Raw genomic sequence first — 24,837 nt, forward strand, 5'->3', positions numbered from 1 at the left:
TGCAAAATCGAATGGACTGCCGTCTTGAATATGCCTCAAGAAACCTCTACATTACAGTAAATCACACGATGCTCCCTTTCAGTCATGTGGCGCGGCACAGCAATTTTTTTTTTTAAACAACTATCGTTTATGGATCGACCTTCACGCATTAAATCGCTGACGGAAGCACGTGCACCCATTGTAAACAGTATTTCCTGGAAGTTATTGATTACAAAAAGTTGAGCGATGGGAGTCGAGTCATTTTTCTTGAATCGGAGTTTGACGAGAATCGTGAAAAGTCGTGCAACTAAAACTTTCGCGCGAAGTGTCCATTTTTGGACAACACAATTTATTTGGAAGCCCGCAGTAATAAAGTGCTCATCAAATTTCCGCCGCGCGGAGTGGCCGCGCGGTTAGAGGCGCCGTGTCAGTGACTGCTCGGCCCCTCCCACCGGAGGAGGTTCTCGAGTCCTCCCTCGGGCATGGGTGTGTGTCTTGTTCTTAGCATAGGTTAGTCTAATTAGTGTGTAAGTCTAGGGACCGATGATCTCTGCAGTTTGGTCCCTTAAGAACTCACACACATTTCAACTTTTGAATTTGAACATCAAATTTCCGAGCTGCAATTGTTTTAACAATAACACATGACAAATTTTGCAATAAGAGTAATAATATTAAACCACACTAGTGCCATCCAGTAGTCACTTGTGAAACCTTCTGTCCATCTGATCTAAGATATCCGGATACTCGTATGTAATACGCAGCTGACCAGCAGATGTCACTAGAGGTGATTCTCTTATTATAAAACGAGGCGGGGAGTGTTGCGTCGTCAGATTCCATCGCGAGCAGACTGTAGGGACGAAGCGAAGGATCGAAGGATCGCTGTCCGGCCGAGCTCGCTCGGTCGGTGGCCCCATCCGTCCCCCCAACTACACCACTGGCCATTAAAATTGCTACACTAAGAAGAAATGCAGATGATAAACGGGTATTCATTGGTCAAATATATTATACTAGAACTGACATGTGATTACATTTTCACGCAATTTGGGTGCATAGATCCTGAGAAATAAGTACGCAGGACAACCACCTCTTGCCGTAATAACGGCCTTGATACGCCTGGGCATTGAGTCAAACAGAGCTTGGATGGCGTGTACAGGTACAGCTGCCCATGCAGCTTCAACACGATACCACAGTTCATCAAGAGTAGTGACTGGCGTATTGTGACGAGCCAGTTGTTCGGCCACCGTTGACCAGACGTTTTCAATTGGTGAGAGATCTGGAGAATGTGCTGGACAGGGCAGCAGTCGAACATTTTCTGTATCTAGAAAGGCCCGTACAGGACCTGCAACATGCGGTCGTGCATTATCCTGCTGAAATGTAGGGTTTCGCGGGGATCGAATGAAGGGTAGAGCCACGGGTCGTAACACATCTGAAATATAACGTCCACTGTTCAAAGTGGGGTCAATGCGAACAAAAGGTGACCGAGACGTGTAACCAATGGCACCCCATACCATCACGTCGGCTGATACGCCAGTATGGCGATGACGAATACACTCTTCCAGTGTGCGTTCACCGCGATGTCGCCAAACACGGATGCGACCATCATGATGCTGTAAACAGAACCTGGATTCATCCGAACAAATGACGTTTTGCCATTCGTGCACCCAGGTCCGTCGTGGAGTACACCATCGCAGGCGCTCCTGTCTGTGATGTAGCGTCAAGGGTAACCGCAGCCATTGTCTCCGAGCTGATAGTCGATGGAGCTGCAAACGTCGTCGAACTGTTCGTGCAGGTGGTTGTTGTTTTGCAAACGTCCTCATCTGTTGATTCAGGGATCGAGACGTGGCTGCACGATCCGTTTACAGCCATGCGGATAAGATGCCTGTCATCTCGACTGCTAGTGATACGAGGCCGTTGGAATCCAGCACGCCGTTCCGTATTACCCATCCTGAACCCACCGATTCCATACTCTGCTAGTAGTCATTGGATCTCGACCAATGCGAGCAGCAATGTCGCGATACGATAAACCGCAATCGCGATAGGCTACAATCCAACCTTTATCAAAGTCGGAAACGTGATGGTACGCATTCCTCCTCCTTACACTAGACATCACAACAACGTTTCACCAGACAACGCCGGTCAACTGCTGTTTGTGTATGAGAAATCGGTTGGAAACTTTCATAATGTCAGCACGTTGTAGGTGTCGCCACCGGCGCCACCCTTGTGTGAATGCTCTGAAAAGCTAATCATTTGCATATCACAGCATCTTCTTCCTGTCGGTTAAATTTCGCGTCTGTAGCACGTCATCTTCGTGGTATAGCAATTTTAATGGGCAGTAGTGTACAACGACCTGGCACATGGTCGAGGTACAAGAACTGGCTGACGATCTGGGTACGGTAACTCGTTATGTGGAGGTGGCACACGACATTGAAGCTAGTGGGTGGGGGGGGGGGGGGCGGTTGTAGTTGGAGTTTGCTCTGGCAGAGGCCGCTTCCTGCCTGCTACCTACGATGGACCTCGACCTGGGACCTGGACACCGAGACGGGCAACACTCTTACTGCGTCGACGAGCCGTTATGCGGACCTAGCCTTGGCTGGCGAGGCGAGTGGCGCGGCGGGGACGTCCCGCCCGCCACCTATGGCAAATCAGCGTACGAAGGGAAGACGCGATGGCGCATTCTGACCACCAACGACGGCCTGCCGTCGTTGACCGTAGCTCGTGTTTTGGATGTGGGAGGGCCGCAGACATCCTCACTCACCACCACCGAGATCAGGGAAGCCGCTGCCGGACGACCAGCGACCGAAACCAGCAACGGCGCCCCAAGCGACGCAAAGAATGGGGGCGCAACAGCAGCTACGGAGGCCGACAAGCACCTCCAGTTCCTGATGGCGCTCATTCCTGGAGCCCAAAGAGCGGGAAACCACGACGAAAACTCGGCTCTGGAGCGCACCTGCTGGAAGTGTCGTGCCGATGCTTCGGACGACGCGTCCGCAAAGCGCAACGCTGCCGGCACTTGCACCAGCAGAAGAAATCACGGAAGGGGACCAGGACCCCACCCGAGACGGACAAAGACGGGTTTTCAAGGCTCACGAGGAAGCAAACTGCGAGGGCAGTCGTGCTAGCAGTATAAGCAGGCGGAGTAAACCCGCCAACCGCTACAGCAGCCTTCCTGATGCAACAGCTGAGGCTTCCGACTCACAGCAGCCAGAGAGGGCGCCCCCTCCCCCACCGGTTGTCATCCAGTGGGAGGGCGCCTTCAAAGAGTTCGAGACGAAGATCAAGCAGGTGGTGAAGGGCACCTTCACAACGCGGACGGCAGGCCGAGACCTGTGCCGCGTCATCTCACACACCGCGGACGATTACAGCGGTGTAACGGAGCTGACGAAGCGTGAGGGACTCCATTCATTCACGTATTCGTCGGAACCTGTGAAGACAGTTAAGATAGTTTTCCTAAACTGCCTGGGGACTGATGACCACAGCTGTTAAGTCCCATAGTGCTCAGAGCCAGAGCCTAAACTGCCTTTCAACATTGACCCTGTCTACCTACAAGAACTGCTCGAAGAGAAGAGTTACGCCATCCGCAGCACATCGCGGATGAAATCACCCAGAGATAACAGTGACATGCCGCTCTTCCTCGCTGTCCTGGATGACAACCCTATTCGTAGTAAGATCTTCCAGGAGAAGAGGGTGGGCAGTGCTGATGTCACTGTGGAGTAATTACGGCGCAGAAGACCTCCACAGTGCTTCAACTGCCAAGGCATCGACCATATAGCAAAGTATTGGCAGATGGTGCCGCACTGCGTGAAATGCGCGGGAAACCACGCCAGCAGGGAGTGGCCGCTCCCCAGAAAGGACGCCCCGACCTGCTGCAACTATAAGGAGGCGCATGTTGCTAACTACAGGGGCTGCAAGGCCTTCAAGAGAGCAGTAGCCAGGGGGCCTGTGTAAGCGGGCAAAAGTTTTGCGTAGGCTGCCGCTACATCCGCGGCACAGACAACGGAATCGGCCAAAAGACCACCCGCGCCCCCCCCCCTCTCCCCCTCCCCCCCCCCCTCGAACGTCCGGGGGCGCGGACGGCGGAGAGCAGCCAGCGCCGGCCGCACAGTCCACGCCAGCCAGGGCAGAAAATCGGCGCGATAGACGCGGAGGACGGCCAGACAACGCCCCCGCCGCTTCGGCGCCCGCCGAGCAAGCCCTGTCTCCACCGACGCAGACGACAGAGACGCCAGCTGCGCCCAGTGAAGCTGCAGAGCTGCGCGAAATGCTGCGAGAATTCGAGCAGCTCATACTGCAGCTTCCGCAGATGATAGTATCTGCCCTGACTGCGCCCAACCAGGCCACCACCACACGTGCAGACCCTGCCCCACATCATGGCTACTACTCTAATACTGGGGCTCACCGTTTGCATTTGGAATGCGAACAGCATTCGTGACCAAGCTGGCGAGATTCGGAAGTTTCTGCGTGACGAGGCCGTGACCTCTCCCTCGTCACCGAAACTTGGCTGAAACCAGGAGTGCAAGTGCGGGCGCCAAACTTGCGATGCTACCGCACTGACCGAGAGATGGCGGGCGGCGGAATAGCGGTGTATGTGAAGACATCATTACGCCACCATCCCTTCCAGCTGCCAGAGTTGACCACACTAGAAGCTACTGGTGTCGTGGTCAACATCTCAGTGTACCAGGTGAAGTTTATGGCTGCGTATCGATAACCAGTACGGCTGCTGCAACCGCAAGACTTCCACTCGCTGTTGTCGATGCGTGCCAACTTGTTCATCGGCGGCGACTTCGACGCCAAACAACCGGAGTGGAACTCCCGGGTGACGACCACTAGCGGGAGAAGGCTACTGCGAGCGGCCCAACAACACGACGCGATAGTGGTGGGGCCTTTTGAACCCACACATTATCCCAAGCGTGGCCGCGCCGAGGTCTTGGACGTCGCTATCATCAAGGGGGCCGCACATGACCCATTCGCGACCACACGCGTGACGCTATCATCTGATCACCTTCCTGTGATCTTCGATCTCGCCACTGACGGAGTCGCACCACCGGAGGGGCCACAAGCAGAACCGCAACGTCGACTGGGACCACTTCCGGGACCACCTAGAAGAGACAGTCGCCGCCATGCCTGATCCAGCGGCCGAGAGTGCCGCATTCACGCGTCTGACGCACGAAGCGGCAGCAGCAGCAGCAGCAGCAGCAGCAGCCACGCCGCAGCTGCCACCAGACATCCTCCAGGCCACCCGGGAGAAGAACCGTCTGTTCCGAGAGTGGCAGATTACGCGACAGTCGTCAACGAAGGCCACAATAAACCGCATGCGTCGCGAAAAGTAAGTACGCGATTGCAAACCACCGCAGCCGCGACTGGGCCGGCAGAATTGCCACTCTCACGATAGAGGACGGAATAGCCTGGAGGATGACCAAAAGCTTTTTGCAACAACGCTAGCGAGTCCCGTCGCTCCAGGTTGGAGGTGACGTCATCACCGAGCCTGACTCCAAAGCTGGCGCGTTAGACGATGCATTCGCCGTCGTAAACGAAGAACACGTCCGCTTGGTAGAGCGGCGCCTCCCTGTGTACCTGGCGCACACAGAGGTGGACGACGTCATTGCAGAAGTGACGGTGGATGAGGTCGCGCAACAGCTCGCTCGCCTGCAGACAAGGAAGGCAGGGGGGTGCGACAACATCAGCAGCGACCTGCTGAAGATGCTGCCGCCGAGCGCTGTGCGGCAACCAACGAGGATCTTCAACTCCGTGCTCGGGACCTGCAGCTTCCCATCTGCATGGAAACATGCGGAAGTTGTAGCGGTCCCCAAAGTCGGAAAAGACCTGCGGCTGCCGCAAAACCACAGATCCATCAGCCTGTTGCCTGCAGTCTCGAAGGTTTTCGAGAGGCTGTACGTTAAGAGGCTGTGGCGACACGTCGAGGAGGAAGGCCTGCTCCCTGACGAGCAGTTCGGCTTCAGGAGGGGCCACTCTACACAGCAGCAGCTTCCTCGACTGGTAGAGCAGGCGATGGGGGCGCTGGAACGTGGCGAGTATCTTGGGGCGGTACTCCTGGACGTTTCCAGAGCCTTCGACAGCGTGTGGCACGACGGCCTTGTGTATAAACTACTTACACAAGGGCTACCGGTGTCGCACGCCCGCCTGTTCAAATCCTACCTGACTGGGCGCACCTTCCACGTGCTCGCCGACGACGGGACGTTCACTGTACACCGCCGACGTCCCGAAGAGGCAGGGCGTGCATGTTGAGCTCTACGCGGACGATACGGTGCTCTACAGAAGGAGCATCAACGCCAGGCTGATGCGTCACCGCCTGCAATCGGCTTGCAACGTTCTCGGAGGTTGGGCCACCGAATGGCGGCTCAAGTTTAACGCAGCCCAAAGTCCGGTGGTGATCTTCACAAGGAAGGTCCTGCCGACCTACAGCCATCCAGCATCATGGGAGGCCCCATCCCATGGTCGAACACCAGACGCTATCTAGGCGCTACTCTGGACCGCCGTCTGACGTGGAAGGCGCACCTCAGGGAAGTAATGGATAAAGCGCTTGGCAGATTGCACTTGTTATACCCCTTACTCAACCCGGCGACGACCCTGCACTCAACCCAGCAACGACCCTGCCCCCACACTGCGGCATTACTCTGTATCTGACATCAGGCCAGTGTTAGAGTACGCTGCTGTGGTGTGGGGCAACGCGGCCGACTCGTCAATTGCAAAGCTGCAGACGGTGCAGAACAAGGCACTTAGGTTAGCGCTTCACCTGCCACGAGACTTCAGCAGCAGAAAACTCCATAGATTAGCAGGAGTACCGATGCTAAAACACCGATTCCGGCAAGCGGCGCAACGTTTTTATGCGGCCGCGCGGACGTCGGAGAACGCCCTCCTCCGCGACTTGGGCAACCAAGTGCACTGGCGCCCGACCACGAGATAGCCAGACCTGTTGCTGGTGTAGCGAAACGCCGCAACATGAGCAAGAAGACCTACTAGCAGCAACGCAACCATGAAGAAGATTCCGACGAGAAGACCATATTCAACACCCCCAGAAAGAAGTAGGAAAGGCATGATCCGCCCATCCTACAACACAACTCACCGGAGCATGAAGCTCCGTGAATTTGCGAAGCAAAGCGAACTGTGTCGTCAGTAAAGAAGCACAATGTGTCGGTCAGGAGAGACGAATGACTTCGAACGTGGGCTAGTCACTTGAGTAACAAATCATTTCAGCCCTTCTAATGCTGCCCGTGTCGACTGCTGCTGATGTGATTATAGAGTGGAAACATGAAGGAACAACTAAGCTAAACCGAGACCAGGCAGACATCGTGTACTGACGGAAGGGGCGGTCGAACATTGCAGAGGGTGGTTGTAAAAAACTGCGCGAAATAAGCGGAAGGGATGACGCGTGTGTTCCAAACAGCTACCAGCAATCCGTCTAGCACGATGACTGTGGTTTGGGAGTGAAAGAGAGTGACGTACAGTGGTCGCGTAACGCCTCGTAAGCCACACATTTCTATAGTCAGTGCTAAGCAACGCTTTTGATGGTGCAAAGAGCGACGCCACTGGAGACTGGATGGCCGGAATCAGGTGATTTGGAGTTACGAATGACGCTACAGTCTCTGGCAATCTGATGGAAAGGTCTATGTTTGGAGAATGCCCGAAGGACGTTACCTGTCATCGTGGGTAGTGCATCCAGTAATGTACAGAAAGGCGGTATTACGGTACTGGAGTGTTTTCGTGGTTAGTGTGTTGTCCCTTTTTTGCGTAAAAAAAGCAAAAAAATAAAAACGCTGAATGCTGAAGGATATGAACACATTTTACGCCCCCATCTGAGGTTCGAGTCCTCCCTCGGGCATGGGTGTGTATGTTGTCCTTAGCGTAAGTTAATTGAAGTTAGATTAAGTATTGTGTAAGCTAGGGACTGATGACCTCAGCAGTTTGGTCCCATAGGAACTTATCACAGATTTCCAGTTTCCACATTTTACGGAATTGTGTACGGCGTGCAGCAAAGGGGCAGTTCGGAGGCGATAGTTGTTTGTTCAACGTGTACGACAATCTATCCTGTGATAAAGCAGCGTTTTTGAGGTAGTTGTTTGTGGACAATAACATTCCTAAAATGGACTGGCCTGCTCAGAGTCCCGACCTGAACCCAATGGAACACCTTTAGGTCCCTCCAGACCCCAGAGTCTAACATCAGTACCTTGGGTGTTTTCGGCTCTTGAGTTAGAATGGGCTGTCATTCCTCCGCCGACAGTCAGACGCCTGACTGAAAGCGTCCACAGCAGATTCCAAGCTGTCAGACACACCTCATATTAATGTCTAGTCATAAGCGTCACAATGTTTTTGATCAGTGATAGTTGAAGGCGATCTTTATGATCGTGTCGTTACTATTCGTTGCGGTTGCCTGTAGCCACGTTAGTTTTCTCGTTAGACCATCCATATGGTGCCACCTGTAGGACAATGTCGATATGACGTTTGAGTTCGGTTTCCCCATAGTTTGGCACTCACTATCTGACTGCGAAAGAAATCCTAGTAAATGGTACAATGGGATGTACATCCTGCCAAGCAGTTCATTGTTGTTTAGATATATCAAGGATAAAATACTAGAAACGAAAGGTTATTCACAACTTGTATAGAGAGCAGACTGCAGTTGTAAGAATCAAACGGCATCAAAGGGAAGCAGTAATTAAGAAGGGACGGAGACAGGGTTGTATCCTTTCCCTAATGTTATTCATTTTACACACTGCACAAGAGGTGAAGGAAGCAAAGAGAAATACGGGGAAATAATTAATGTTCGGGGAGAAGGAATAAAAACTTTTAGGTTTGCCGGCATTGTAATTGCGTCAGAGACGACGAGGGATTTGGAAGAGCAGTCGAAAGGAGTATCCTGAAAAGAAGTTAGAAGACGACATCAATAAAAGCAAATCAACGGTAGCAAGGGTTGCGCAGTGCTGGCGAATTAAATCAGGCTATTCTGTGGAAATTAGATTAGGAAATGAGACACGAGTTTTTCCATTTGGGCAGAAAAATAATTGATCATAGCCCACATGGAGAGGATACAATACGCAGACTAGGAGGAGCAAGAAAGTCGTTTCGGAAAAAGAAAAATCTGGTAACGAATATACGATTGCGTGCTGAAAAGTAATGCCTCAGATATTTGTATGTGAAAAGTCTTAAAGCTTTATAAATAAAACTTTATTAACATTCTATATCTTAATTCTTTATATTTACCTATTGATTTCTCAACATAGTCATCCTGTTGACAAACACATTTATCCCAACGGATTACCAGTGTGTTGATACTGTTGCTGTTGAATGTTGGACTTGTTGACGGAGCCGCAACATCATCTCTGCGTGCACCACTTCATCAATATCAAAGTAACGTCCTCGACGGGGTTCTCTAAGTTTTGGAAACAGATAAAAATCGGGTGGGTGCAAGTCTGGACTGTACGGAGGATGATCGATGACAATGAACCCAAGGCTTCGGATGTTGCAGATGTCGCAGCGCTCGTGTGTGGTTTGGCATTGCCATGCTGAAGAAGAGGGTGCTCCATATGCGGACGATCTCTTTGAATTCGAAATTTGATTACAGCGTGCTGTTTCTCACGCACCATCATAGTTACGTAACACAGCGCCATATTCCATGCTACAATTCGAAGCCTTCTAGAGGCCGAGGCTTGCTTCAGCCAAGAGGGAAAGCAGACTGAGTAAAATGCACTACATTTAATACGTCAACCGATATTGAGAACAGAATAAAAAATTCGGAAGCATTACTTTTCAGCACGCCCTCGTTCATTTAAATGCTATCAGTTTTTTCCTGGAGGTTTTTGTCTGGAGTGTAGTCTTGTACTTACAGGGTGTTTCAAAAATGACCGGTATATTTGAAACGGCAATAAAAACTAAACGAGCAGCGATAGAAATACACCGTTTGTTGCAATATGCTTGGGACAACAGTACATTTTCAGGCAGACAAACTTTCGAAATTACAGTAGTTACAATTTTCAACAACAGATGGCGCTGCGGTCTGGGAAACTCTATAGTACGATATTTTCCACACTTCCACCATGCGTAGCAATAATATGGCGTAGTCTCTGAATGAAATTACCCGAAACCTTTGACAACGTGTCTGGCGGAATGGCTTCACATGCAGATGAGATGTACTGCTTCAGCTGTTCAATTGTTTCTGGATTCTGGCGGTACACCTGGTCTTTCAAGTGTCCCCACAGAAAGAAGTCACAGAGGTTCATGTCTGGCGAATAGGGAGGCCAATCCACGCCGCCTCCTGTATGTTTCGGATAGCCCAAAGCAATCACACGATCATCGAAATATTCATTCAGGAAATTAAAGATGTCGGCCGTGCGATGTGGCCGGGCACCATCTTGCATAAACCACGAGGTGTTCGCAGTGTCGTCTAAGGCAGTTTGTACCGCCACAAATTCACGAGGAATGTCCAGATAGCGTGATGCAGTAATCGTTTCGGATCTGAAAAATGGGCCAATGATTCCTTTGGAAGAAATGGCGGCCCAGACCAGTACTTTTTGAGGATGCAGGGACGATGGGACTGGAACATGGGGCTTTTCGGTTCGCCATATGCGCCAGTTCTGTTTATTGACGAAGCCGTCCAGGTAGAAATAAGCTTCGTCAGTAAACCAAATGCTGCCCACATGCATATCGCCGTCATCAATACTGTGCACTATATCGTTAGCGAATGTCTCTCGTGCAGCAATGGTAGTGGCGCTGAGGGGTTGCCGCGTTTGAATTTTGTATGGATAGAGGTGTAAACTCTGGCGCATGAGACGATACGTGGACGTTGGCGTCATTTGGACCGCAGCTGCAACACGGCGAATGGAAACCCGAGGCCGCTGTTGGATCACCTGCTGCACTAGCTGCGCGTTGCCCTCTGTGGTTGCCGTACGCGGTCGCCCTACCTTTCCAGCACGTTCATCCGTCACGTTCCCAGTCCGTTGAAATTTTTCAAACAGATCCTTTATTGTATCGCTTTTCGGTCCTTTGGTTACATTAAACCTCCGTTGAAAACTTTGTCTTGTTGCAACAACACTGTGTTCTAGGCGGTGGAATTCCAACACCAGAAAACTCCTCTGCTCTAAGGAATAAACCATGTTGTCTACAGCACACTTGCACGTTGTGAACAGCACACGCTTACAGCAGAAAGACGACGTACAGAATGGCGCACCCACAGACTGCGTTGTCTTCTATATCTTTCACATCACTTGCAGCGCCATCTGTTGTTGAAAATTATAACTACTGTAATTTCGAAAGTTTGTCCGCCTGAAAATGTATTGTTGTCCCAAGCATATTGCAACAAACGGTGTATTTCTATCGCTGCTCGTTTAGTTTTTATTGTCGTTTCAAATATACCGGTCATTTTTGAAACACCCTGTAATTGCAACGTAGTCGATAAACAGTCAGGTGATGTGCTCTGTTGTGAGGGACATACGATAGATATATGTGGTGAGAAAGTGTGTGTATAGTTGTTTTATTATTGGCATACTGATGCATCAGTCTTCTAGTGGGTTACATACCTGCCAGTTCATGAGAAAGAGCACTTTAAGTACAATTTTAGGAGATATGCAATAACTTGTCGTCGAGACCTTAAGATGTTAACAATGATTACCGAAATTGGTAATGGAGGGAAATGTGGGGGCTCGGAGACCGACTGGAACACAGTCAGCAGACTTAAATGGGTATAGGCTGCAGTAGTGTAGTATTTATGCAAAGATGAAGAGATTTGCACACGATAGATTTGCGGTGCTCTGCATCAATCCCGTCTTCGGACTGAAAACCGCATCAGCAACAATAGCAGCAGCAACAACAAGGATGTAGAAATGTGCTGAAGACTGCCACCAACTATCTGTCTGTGGTGATATCACGAGTCGTCCTCGTTCTGTCGTACTGACAGGCAGTACATTGTCTGAAGATACGTCATCGTATGCTGTGTGATGTGATCTAAAAGTTAAGAATAACACACACAATCTTGGCGTAACATTTGCTTATAAGCCTCCATCATAAAGAAAAACATGCATCTGCTACACTTCAGTATGGTCGCCATCAGTGTTGCTACCGTAATGTTACCTGGAAACTAGTTCCATCTGAAGCTGTCAAACCAAATAACCAGTTCCCGTCCCTTTGCTAGTAACTGCCGTAACAGCCTACCTTTAATTGAGGCAACATCTTTTATAATGGAAGCACCGAGCGAGGTCGCGCAATAGTTAACACACTGAATTGGCATTTGAGACGGCGACGGTTAAAATTCCCGTCCACTACCCAGGTTAAGGCAACTGCTGAGATAGTCCCTTTATAGAAGGTACGGCCGATTTTCTTCTGTAATCTGAGCTCGTCTTCCGTCTCTAATGACCTCATTGTGGACAGAACGTTGAACTATAATCTGCCTACCTACATATACGAGGCCTGTTCAGAAAGTAAGCTCCGATTGATTTCCAAATTGAAACCACAGTGAACATCAGAAATGTTTTACTTGTAACAATTAGCTACACCTTTCAGCTACTTCTCTACGTAGTCGCCGTTCTGACTTAGACTTTTGTCATAGCGTTGTACCAACTTTTCAATAGCCTCATCATAGAAGGCAGCCGCCAGTGCTTTCCGCCAATTCTCCACGCTGGCCTACACCTCGTTGTCTGTGTCAAAATGTTGTCTTCAAAGACAGCGGTTCATGTGACCAGAGATGAAACTCAGGGGGAGACAATTGCGGACTGTATTGTGGGTAATCTCACATTTCCATTTGAAAACGATGCAGGAGCATCTTCATTGCCCCTGCAGAATGCGGCTGAGAATTGTCTTGAAGAAGAAACAGCACGACAGTTATGTAATGTTAGCTGCATAGCTTCAGGCGAAATTTCTCACCAGGCCCTCGTACTTGGCAGCAGACACTATTTTCTAGACATCTTTACGCACTCACTGCGAGCCCAGAAATGAGAAGAGCGACGTGATGCTAACTGGGGTTATACTAGAGACACTACCCAACACATATGTGCAAAGCTTTATCGGATTTTCATAGTCGTTTCCATTTCGCGACCGATCGGAGCTTACTTTCTGAACGCCCCTCGTATAACGGGAGTTTGTGACGTCATTGTGCTTTTTTAAAAAAGAGTGACAAAAAGTAAGCTGAGCCGTATTGGTGGGTTACTTCGTGGAAGCTACCCCACAAAACCTATTACGTCAAAGCGAATAAAACTCCCAGTAAATGTTAATAGTTTGGGCTGATTTCTAAAGCGGAAACCAAAAGCGAAAGCTTGAATCAGACTATGAAAGCTGATAAAAAGTAAATACAGGGTGGTTCAGCTGATCCTACTGTTGTCGTTTTATGCAGTCCGTAATGTTATAGCTGGCCTTCTTGAACCACGCACGAGATTTTCATATCCTGTCGCTCGCTACGTGCAAAGTATTAGTCCTACAGAAAAAATGTTTACCTAACAATTTTGTGAATTTTAGCAGCATAAAATAAACAACTACATTCGTCAGGTCTTCTGACTAAGAAACTACTGTGCTTGTAAGGGTTAAGTTTGGATCGAACTGTCAACGTAATTATTATCTCCAAAGCCATGTAGCCAGCGACGCTGGTGACGTAATAATACAGTCAGTAGAAAAGAAATGAGATCGAATATTGGAAATAGTTCGTGTATTCAGAAATTTTTGTACAGTGGTAGGAGGGAGTGCCACGAACAACATACTATAAATCCTCACTGCTGAGGAACTCGGAAAACTGGCCTCCTCGAAAACGTATCCCAGTACCAAATTTAACTACATTAAATTTCCTACGAAAAGATCCTGCTCATTTTTTTCTGTAGGACTAGTAGTCTGCGCGTAGCGAGCGAGAGCATGTGAAAATATACTACGTGGTTTACGAAGGCAGCTAGGACATTGCGGATTCCATAAAACGTCAGCTATAGGAGCGGCTAAATCACCCTGTATATGTAAAAATATTGATGTGAAAATAGACAGATGGTTTCAAGATACTTATGTTACAAAAGAAGCAACAGCGAGTGCATAAAAACCGAGGTTATGAGGCTCTGTGCGAGACTATTGGTTACGCTGAGTGCTTGCACTTGATTTCGATAGACAAAAAGCACGAACAATTCATCACAATAGTAGCTGTATCTAATTCACTTGCTTATAACTGCATATTGTGTTCAGTGCCATAGGTTACATGTTCATTCACAATATTATGGTCAGTGCAATGTTGGTGATTCGTACAATGGTGCAAAGAAAAATATGCCTTCGCTTCGCTAAGCCTATGGAAGCAACGTGCAAGGGCTAAAGAACTTTTCATATTTTATTCAACCTTGAAAGGCAGTTGCTAGAACACCTCTTTGAGATATCAGACTCCTTTCTTAAGGCCTCTCCCGGATCATATATTTAGGATTTCTATCAAACTAGCATTCCAAAGTGTAAATAAACTGTCTTGATGAATATTCATCTTTTGGATCTTCAGGTGTTTGCAGATTAAATTATTCCTGCAAAACCGTATAATGTAAAATCACGGTAAGAAGCAAAGCGAAAAAAAATTCTTTAGGCTCCTCTTTGTTAGATCAGTTACAACCTAAAATATGCTCACTTGTTACAGTTTTCAATAAACAAATCCCACTGATGATGGCACAGAGCTTCTGAAGTATGTTTGGGTAAAAAGAAAAGAACAGTGTGTTTGCAAAAAGGCGCAACATATATCCTGTGTCTTGATGAAACTTGGGGGGTATGTAGTGGGGGAAATGCAATAAGTATTTTTTTGTTTGTGCCCAATTTCAGTTTCAAGGGATAAAGCACACCCCAATTGGTAATTTGACATATTAGATTCGGAGGGAATATCTTCAAAACGATGGTATATAAAAATGTTTTTTATATAAAAATTGATATGTAACTAACTTTCTTGGAAACGGTGTAATCAACTTTTGTAATAATATGAAATTTTCGGAAATACCCCTTCCACCATTAATTAATTTTGGAAAATGAAAACTTTTGTTACTGCATACATTGAAGAAGTTTTCAAGCCACGCACATCCATGTATAAAAAAGCTGGTTTCCGAAATACCAGTTTTGGAAAATAGCCTGTACACAAGGTGCTGTCGCAGTGTTTTCAACATACCTAATTAAAATATCTAAACGTTCATTATATTCTAATTACTTATATTTCTGATTTTTTGTATTTTGAATTGTTATTTTGCATTTCTTTTTTTTAATTCACCGTTTCACACACAACCATTTTGTTAGTTAAAAATAATAAGTAACTCATTATTATGATACAAAGTCATTACAGTAATGATAATTTGTAAATAATTTTTTAAAACATAACGTTTTCTTACACCATGCATAAAATGAACGAAATTTCTTCACATAATATACACGATGGAGAACACAATGTAAAAGAAATTCACCATCATTTCAAATTGTCATGGGTGATCCTCTAAATATCCTGATTTATATCAGGCATATTTCGGTACATAGGTAAGCCTTGACGAAGCGATCTGGTTACGCACTAGTAACTGCAGGTTGATTATATTGTGTCTCAAGTGGAGACTGACACAGTAATCATTCAACAGAACTCGATATGAAAAATCTTGTCACAAAGTTCTTCCAACATTCAGCCGTATACGTCTCACTGCTGTGCCTGTGCCATCAGGACGTTTGGGATCAATAGATGAACAAGTTTCTTGTCCTCGGGTATGAGGCATAGAACGGTTTTTCACACTGACCACCCGCCTTATCATAGTTTTAGAATAAACTAATGGTGGATTTGGACTGAAAATGCGAGAATCTCTTTTTGAAGCTCCAAATGTCCTTGTGACAGTATCGAAATCTGGTAAACAAAACGTCTGACCAGGTCAAAAGATATTTGAACGATGTTTTTTTTTCCCAGTGAGGGAAAAATCTGTATTATTGTTAGATTATTGGGGTGGTCAGTGGGAAAATACTGTTTAGATAATCATACCTGAGGACGAGGAACTGGTTCGTCAGGCGATCGCAAATGGCTCACGGCACGTGTACAGCCGTGGGACATGTACAACTTTCGATGTTGGAAGGCCTTCGTGAGAAGGTTTCAGAACAAGTTCTGTTGAATGATGTCAATCCCCGCTTGATAAACAATATAATCGAGCTGCAGTCACTATTGCATAATCAGTTTTCTTCGCCAAGATTTGCCAATGTACTGGAAAAAAAACAAGTCAGGATATTTAGAGGATTATCCATGACAATTTTTTAATTTCATTTCTTTGTTTTGACTTTGGGTTACAAGGACCATGGAGCCAACAACGGTTATAAAGTACCAAAGAAACATAATATAAACACACTCTTAAAATAAAAGCGCAATTAGATAAACACCAGACAGCCGACGACAGTGATGACAATGACACTGGAGCCGAACAGCACTATACAGCAACATTATCACATACATACATATGCTCTTATGTAAAAGACAAAATATTAAAGCCGCGTGGGATTAGTCGAGCGGTCTGAGACGCTGCAGTCATGGACTGTGCTGCTGGTCCCCGGCGGAGGTTCGAGTCCTCCCTCGGGCATGGGTGTGTGTGTTTGTCCTTAGGATAATTTAGGTTAAATAGTGTGTAAACTTAGGGACTGATGAACTTAGCAGTTAAGTAACATAAGATTTCACACGCATTAGAACAAAACATTAAAGGGCAAACACGGTACATCGTACAAGAAGTACAACAATAGCCGAAAAACAGAACTGAAAATATCATATAACAACGTGAGAATTGCAGCTTACAGATAGGAGTACTGAACGTAAAAGAAAGACCCAAAGTGACAAACACAATTCAACCAACGGTCTATATAATAGTGCCAGTAGAACAGTGACATCAGATGCACAAGAGAGGAATCATGAAAATGTAATATACAAATCGAAGTCCATATGCAAATTAAAACACAAAATTACTCATCCGATTACGAACCGGTCTGATGGCATTGGACAATGAAGACTTCGGTAGCACATAAAATAAATTTGGATGCCGGTGGCTTTCAAATAGTCTGTAAGTTATCTTTATCAAAGCGGTTGACTAAAACAGGAACACTAGTAGCGAGGGGATAACCTCTCGCAACCAGTTTCTTATACGAGTTTGACTGTGCAGTCTTGTGCTTGGAGAGCGTCCAGACGTGATAATCTTCAACGGATATACACTGAAGAGCTAAAGAAGCTGGTATACCTGCCTACTATCGTGTAGGGCCCCCGCAAGCACGCAGAAATGCCGCAACAGACGTGACATGGACTCGACAAATGTCTGAAGTAATGCTGGAGGGAAATGACATCATGACTCCTGCAGGGCTGTCCATAAATCCGTAAGAGTACGAGGGATGGAGACCTCTTTTGAACAGCACGTTGCAAGACATCCCAGATATGCTGAATAATGTTCATGTCTTGGGAGTCTGGTGGCTAGCGGAAGTGTTTAAACTCAAAACAGTGTTCCTAGAGCCACTCTGTAGCAATTTTGGACGTGTGGGGTGGCGCATTGTCATGCTGGTCTTCAACAGGTCCGCGGGAATGCACAATGGACATGAATGGATGCAAGTGATCAGACAGGATGCTCACTTAACGTGTCACCTGTCAGTGTCGTATCTAGGGGTCCCATATCACTCGAACTGCACACGCCCCACACCATTACAGAGCTTCCATCAGCTTGAACAGTCCACTGCTGACGTCCATCCGCTCGATACAATGTGAAACGAGACTCTTCCGACCAGGCAACATGTTTCCAGTTATTAACAGTCCAATGTCGGTGTTGACGGGCCCAGATGAGGCGTAAAGCTTTGTGTCGTGCAGTCATCAAGGGTACACGAGTGGGCCTTCAGCTCCGAAAGCCCATATCGATGCTGTGTCGTTGAATGGGTCGCGTGCTGACACATGTTGATGACCCAGCAGTGAAATCTGCAGCAATTTGCGGAAGGGCTGCACTTCTGTCAAATTGATCGATTCTCTTCAATCGTCGTTAGCCCCGTTCTTGCAGGATCTTTTTCCAGCCGCAGCGATGTCGGAGATGTGATGTTGAACCGGATTCCTGGTATTCATGGTACATTTGTGAAATGGCCTACGGGAAACTCCCCTGTTCATCGCTACCTCGGAGATGCTGTGTTCCATCGCTCGTGCGCCGACTATAACACCACGTTCAAACACTTAAATCTTGATAACCTGCCATTGTAGCAGCAGTAACCGATCTAACAACTGCGCTAGATGCTCGTTGTCTTGTATAGGCGTTGCCGACCGCAGCGCCGTATTCTGCCTGTTTACATATCTCTGTATTTTTTAACACGCATGCCTATACCAGTTTCATTGGCGCTTGAGTGTAGGTGCGCGGGATAACACACGTGTCCCAGCCTCATGCGAATGGTAGAAGTCACATGACGTATACGAAGCTGCACCGAGGCGAACCGTGGTCGAAAAGCGATGTTCGGTTGTATGGCTGCCGTTACAGTGCTGAGAGAAGTGCTATTCACAGTTCCAAGCGTGCTAAGCAGCCTTCCGTATCGTCGATGTGAGATTCGTATAAGGTATCGGCGTTGGGCGTAACTGGCCTTCTGTAATACTCCTCTTGGCAAGGTGGTAAACAGTTTATGAAAAATGCCATGATGTCCTTTAATCCAGAGTAACTGAATGGCAATGCCCAAGCTCCGTGCGTCTCTTATGGCCACCAAGATTTCCAGACCGTACCTGTTGGTCTGTTTATCAAACGCCGGATGGTTCAAATGGCTCTGGTCACTATGGGACTCAACATCTGAGGTCATCAGTACCCTAGAACTCAGCACTGCTTAAACCTAACCAACCTAAGGGTATCACACACATCCATGCCCGAGGCAGGATTCGAAACTGCGACCGTAGCGGTCGCGCGGTTCCGGACTGAAGCAAACGCGGGATGTTCCAGTTTCTGCAGCACACTCTGAGAGTCTGTAAGTATCAGGACGAACTTGAATGTTCGGGCACCATAATGAATAGCTTCCCTGATGGCTAGTAGCTCCGCCGTGTTGATGGAAGATTCTTGAAATCCAGCTGAATTTTGTTTTGTATTGTGTTCTCTGTGGTGTAAATTATGTGCAGTAATTTCACACGTTTTATGTGCATGGTTTGAAAAAAAAAGTTTCCAGCTTATATATGGAAATCATTTTAACATATCATTATTTGGAAGATATTGCTTCTAAACATAATATGCCAAATTACATTTCTCGGTGTGTTTTATCCATTGAAAGTGAGACTGGGGGCAAAGAAAAACAATTCATAATGCATTGTTTTGTCCCCTTTACATACCCGCCAAGTTTCATCAAGATTGTTTATTTACACTTAGTACTGTTCCCTTGTTAGTCTTCTGTTGCCGGCCGGAGTGACCGTGCGGTTCTAGGCGCTACAGTCTGGAACCGCGAGACCGCTACTGTCGCAGGTTCGAATCCTGCCTCGGGCATGGATGTGTGTGATGTCCTTAGGTTAGTTAGGTTTAAGTATTTCTAAGTTCTAGGGGACTGATGACCTCAGAAGTTGAGTCCCATAGTGCTCAGAGCCATTTGAACCATTTGATCTTCTATTGCTTGTAGTTCCATGATGGACCTGTTAGTCCCACCTAATATTTATTAATGCATCCTTGTCGTTTAATTAATACAAAGAATTTGTAAGTGCTCTGCATCGGAAAATCTTTCATTTTCGTACTATCTTGGCTATTAATCAAATCATTTTTTTGCTTTACAAGCAACAGAATTTCTGCGGTCTTTCCACATCATATCCCAGTGCAGCAAGTATTTATTTAAAATGAGTGACTCCAGATTTGTTTTACTATTCTAGTAGTTACATGCTAGGACATAAGATTCCGCTATATATTCTCTTAAGTCCAAAAAGAAGAAGCACCACGAAGGAATTATCCGAATGGGATGGAAATCGGTAGATGCGATGCACATGTGCAGAGAAACAAATGATTACAATTACAGAAAAACTGAATGATTTATTCAAGATAAACAGCCTCATAAACTCAACAAGCCAATAACGCATTGGTCCATCTATGTCCCTCATGCAAGTGGTTATTCGGCTTGGCAGTAATTGGTATAGTTGTTGGATGTCCTCCTGAGGGATTTCGTGCCAAGTTCTGTCCAATTGGCGCATTCGATTGCCAAAATCCCGAGCTGGTTGGAGCGCCCTGCCTATAATTCACCAAACGTTTTCAGCTGGGGAGCGATCCGGCGACCTTGCTGGCTAAGGTAGGGTTTGGCAGTCACGGAGACAAGGAGTAAAAAGAACGAAACGGGGCGTAGATTGAGAACTTTTAGAGCGCTATAGGCAGTGCGCTCCATCCATCTCGGGATTTTGCAAAGTAACGCGCCAATTGACACACTTTGGCACGGTATCTCTCAGGAGGACATTAAACAACTCTATCAATCAACGCCAAGCCGAATAACTCATTGGATTAGGACCAGAGGTGGACCACTACAGGCTTATTCAATTTGTGAAACTGTTTCTCTTGAATAGTTCATTCAGTTTTTCTGGAAGTGTACGCATTTGTTTATCTGTATATGGACATCACAACTACCGAATTTCGCCCCATTCGGAAAATTACTTGCTGATGCGTCGTTCTTTGTGTGTGTGTGTGTGTGTGTGTGTGTGTGTGTGTGTGTGTGTGTGTTTCCCTCAGACAGTTCTTAACGTAAATCTCGTTTGCAAATGACGTGAAAATATAAAAAAACAGCGTCGTGCAGATGCTGTCGTTTATTACGTGGCTGTGCTCCATAATCGGGCAATAATTTCAGTTTTAATGCGCTTGCGAGAGCCAGCCCACTGTTTCACTTACGAGCCTCTAATTTCTAGCACACTGAGTTTGTGGGAAAGGCTCGTGGTAAGAAATTAGCAGTCCTATTGTTATTAGCACGCGACAAAAGTACTGGCTTTGTGAGTAATTTTTGTCACATTCTTGGAAAACCTACTCATAGCTGCCAGTGAAAATTGCTGTGCGCTCCCTACTGCGGCATTGCGAGCGATTTTCTTTGCGGGCGCATTTGAATATGCAAAGGCCCAGTGCTTCCTTCCATACCTCATCCGGCGTCAGGGTAGAAAGATTATTTTCAAATAACGACATTAACATACGTTTCATTGTAAAGACAGTGATAGCTACCCTCTTTCTTCTCCTTTTGCTCCTTTCACTTTTCGTTTTAGGCTGTTTATTGCTCGTTACGGTTTTCCTCGGTCCCTCAGAGTCGTGGTATTGTGTCTGTTCTTTTACGTCTCTTGATAGTTCGTAGAATCCTCATCTCCATACTCTGGGTAAGATTTTCATGCTGTTTGTTCACCACTTACGATTCACTTTCATATAATAGTGTTAACAGAGAAAGATCGTATATAACTGTAAATTATTATGTTGCAGAGTTTTATTTTTCAGATACCGTATATGCTGAACGTTTTACAAATATTGCTCAACTTATTCACTTTATTTTATACGCCTTTATGTGTTGTAGTGCAGCCAAGATACCCGACGGATTTTACTTTTCACATTATTTTACTCTCTCTCTTTCCAAGCATTTATCCCGACTTGCAGGGTCTGCTGGTTAATCGGATATGGCATGTTAATTTCAAGGGGTGACCAGATGTCCTTCCTAGCGCCTCCCCTTACCCCCCCCCTCCCCAAGGAAGGAATTAGTGTACCCCAACCGTCCGCGTCTAGTATAATCCATGGATTAGTGCGAATGTGTTCAGATGTCTGCGAGCCGTGGAACTGAGGTGGAACGTGGGACCAGCCCGGTATTCACCTAGTGGGATGTGGAAAACCACCTAAAAACCACATTCAGGCTGGCCGGCACACCGGCCCTTTGTCGTTAATCTGGCCGGCGCGCCAACCCAAGTCCAGGAAGCAGCGTGTTAACGCTCTCGGCTATCCTGGCGGGTGCTTTTTACATTATTTTAGTGTTAACGATAATTTTAGCCAGAGTTACCTTTTGCTTACAAATGGAGTGGATTTAGTTCTTCGATTAGTCGCTATATTCATAATACATTTTATTCAGTCCATTGACAGGTGTAGACAGGTTTTTTTCATTTCCTGGAAATCAGTGTCAGCTTATTTGCATGAAGAGAACTGCTTTTAGTAGTAACAGATCGGTTAGCAGCTACACTCCAGTAACTAGTCTGAAACACCACAGCCAAAACAGAATCGTCGGTGTAGGTACCGGGTGGTTATAACTAAACTGTAGCTATTCACAGAAGTACGGTGTCGGCTGTAATTATTGTATGGAAGCGAAATCTGGTAGGTAACCTAATGCGTCAGTTTCGGAATCGATTCACGCTGGGAAAAAATTGGTTCCAATTTTGGCCACTGGATGCAGATCTGGCGTCGTGCAGCATCTCTTCGATGTGTCCGATGCTCATATTGAACAAACTATCTAAGCAGTGGTTAATAATATCAACATTATGCCTTTCTCACTTGTTTGACTTTTTCCACCCCAGTCCTGTTCCTAATCCATTACATATGGTAATATTTCTACACGTCTATCTTACATTCAGAGCGCTAGATTTGCACCTGGTGGCAAAATTTGAAAGAATATCTACCAAGTTCCGCTACCATACGATAACTGCAGCCCACACTAGACCTCTGTGACAAGCTGCACTTTAATTATAACCACCCGGCGTTAATCAGGGTAGGAGACGACCTATATCCTTGGCCGGCTCCTTTGGGGGGAGTAGACCTGTCACTTTCCCACTTAGATCTAATGCGAACGATGTGTGTTCGTACTTGCTCTAAATTTCTACATCAGAAGTTAGAGTATCATCTGTATATCATTATATTGCGCAGTATTACTCTTATAACATTATCGAAGACTTTCTCGAAATATGTAAATAAATGTTTTTCTTGGTTAAACTTTCGATTTTTATTTTTCAATGCGCTGTCATAAAGAAAAAATAGTGCCAGCAGTTGAACGGCGTTTTCTGTAGCCCATTTCTTCAATAACTATGTATCTATCTGTTGCTTACAGCCGGCCGTGGTGGCCGAGCGGTTCTAGGCGCTGGAACCGCGTGACCGCTACGGTCGCAGGTTCGAATCCTGCCTCGGGCATGGATATGTGTGATGTCCTTAGGTTAGTTAGGTTTAAGTAGTTCTAAGTTCTAGGGGACTGATGACCTTAGAAGTCAAGTCCCATAGTGCTCAGAGCCATTTGAACCATTTTTGTTGCTTACAGTCTGTCGTTTGTAATTCTGTCGTAGAGTTTTTAAGTAGTATGAAGTAGGCTTAATCTTTTGTAGTGATTGGAATCAGTAGTGTTGTTATTCTTACACAGCGATATTGTTTTAACCTTCTTCCAGTGTTGAAGTCGTATTTTCTTTTGCGTTCAACACATTAAAAGGATGTAACACAATACACTGGAAGTGAATCTGAGACTTACAGCTTAATCACACATAACTACGAAGGAGTTTTGGACGTTTCGCATGGGGAAGAGGTTTATGTTGTGTGCTGGCAAAGGACTTGGAAGAACAGTTGAACGAGATGGATATTGTCTTGAAAAGAAGTTATAAGATAATGTCAACAAGGGTAATGCAATGTAGTGGAATTAAATCATGCGATGTAGAGGGAATTCGATTACGAAATGACCCACTAAAAGTAGTACATGAATTTTGCAATGTGGGCAGCAAAAACTAACTATAAAATGAACACTGGCTATAGTAAGAAAAGTATTTCTTGAAAAAAGAAATTTCCTAACGTCTAACATGAATTTAAGCGTTATGAAGTCTTTCCTGAAGGTGTTTGTATGGAATGTAGCCTTTTATGGAAGTGAAACTAGAAAAGATAGAAGATTTAAAATTTGGGGCTACAAGAGAATGCTGGAGATTAGATGAGTATATCGGATAAGAAATGATGAGTCGCTGAGTGGAATTGGAGGAAAGAGATATTCATGTCACAAGTTGACTAACAGAAGACTTCTGTTGATAGGGCACATCCTGAAAGCGGATAAAAGGCCAGTAAGCAAGTTCAAATAGATGAAGGTTGCAATGGTTATGCAGAGTTGAAAAGGCTTATAAAGCATACACGAGCATCGAGGGCTTCGGACTGAAAACGACGACAATAATAATTTGCTGGTGCCTTCTGTTACTGTTTGTGCTACCAAGTGTTACAGAAAATTAATTGCAACATGGAAGTAAAACATTACGGATACATATTCATGTACAACAGATTTTTTCATTTATGTGTGAGTTATGTGTCGTGAGTTTGCCTGCATCTTGTTATTGTACACACATTAAAAAAAAAAAATTGCATCACCCCTGTTCCCAGAACGCCTGAAGGTAGACTTTGACTGTGGATATTGTATCACAGACACAGTCCCTTTGACTGTTCAGAGATTTCACTAAACCCACTCAAAGATGTAAACAACCATGCATGAGCAGCGCCTATTAGACGGAGGTGGTCCGACAGCCCTTCAGTTCCAGTCATTCCACCAGGAAAGAGGTATACGGCTTGTGTTGTCTGTAGTTCAACCATGTCTAGACGGTCAGTACCGCTGTTCGATCGCGCCGCATTGTTACTTTGTGGCAGGAAGGGCTCTCAACAAGGCAAGTGCCCAGGCGTCTCGGAGTGAACCAAAGCGATATTGTTCGGACATGGAGGAGGATACAGAGAGACAGAAACTGTCGATGACATGCCTCGTTCCGGCCGCCCAAGGGCTACTACTGCAGTGGATGTCCTCTACCTACGGATTATGGCTCGGAGGAACCCTGACAGCAACGCCACCATGTTGAATAATGCTTTTCGTACAGCCACAGGAAGTCGTGTTACGACTCAAACTGTGCGCAACAGGCTGCATGATGCGTAACTTCACCCCCGACGTTCATGGCGAGGTCCATCTTTGCAACCACGACATCATGCAGTGCGGAAAGGATAGGCC

General features: G+C 46.4%; 1 protein-coding gene across 1 annotated transcript in view; it reads left to right on the plus strand.

The window, feature by feature from the left end:
- The first annotated feature begins 2,486 nt into the window (after positions 1-2,486).
- LOC124556333 (sodium-dependent transporter bedraggled) overlaps positions 2,487-24,837 on the plus strand; it is a 446,423-nt gene continuing 424,072 nt past the window's right edge. Inside the window, exons 1-2 of the mRNA XM_047130303.1 lie at positions 2,487-2,966; positions 3,061-3,345. Coding sequence (XP_046986259.1) covers positions 2,487-2,966; positions 3,061-3,345 — 765 coding nt within the window. The remainder of the gene's footprint in view (positions 2,967-3,060; positions 3,346-24,837) is intronic.

Source organism: Schistocerca americana, chromosome X (genome assembly GCF_021461395.2).
Source record: "Schistocerca americana isolate TAMUIC-IGC-003095 chromosome X, iqSchAmer2.1, whole genome shotgun sequence".
NCBI lineage: Eukaryota > Metazoa > Arthropoda > Insecta > Orthoptera > Acrididae > Schistocerca > Schistocerca americana.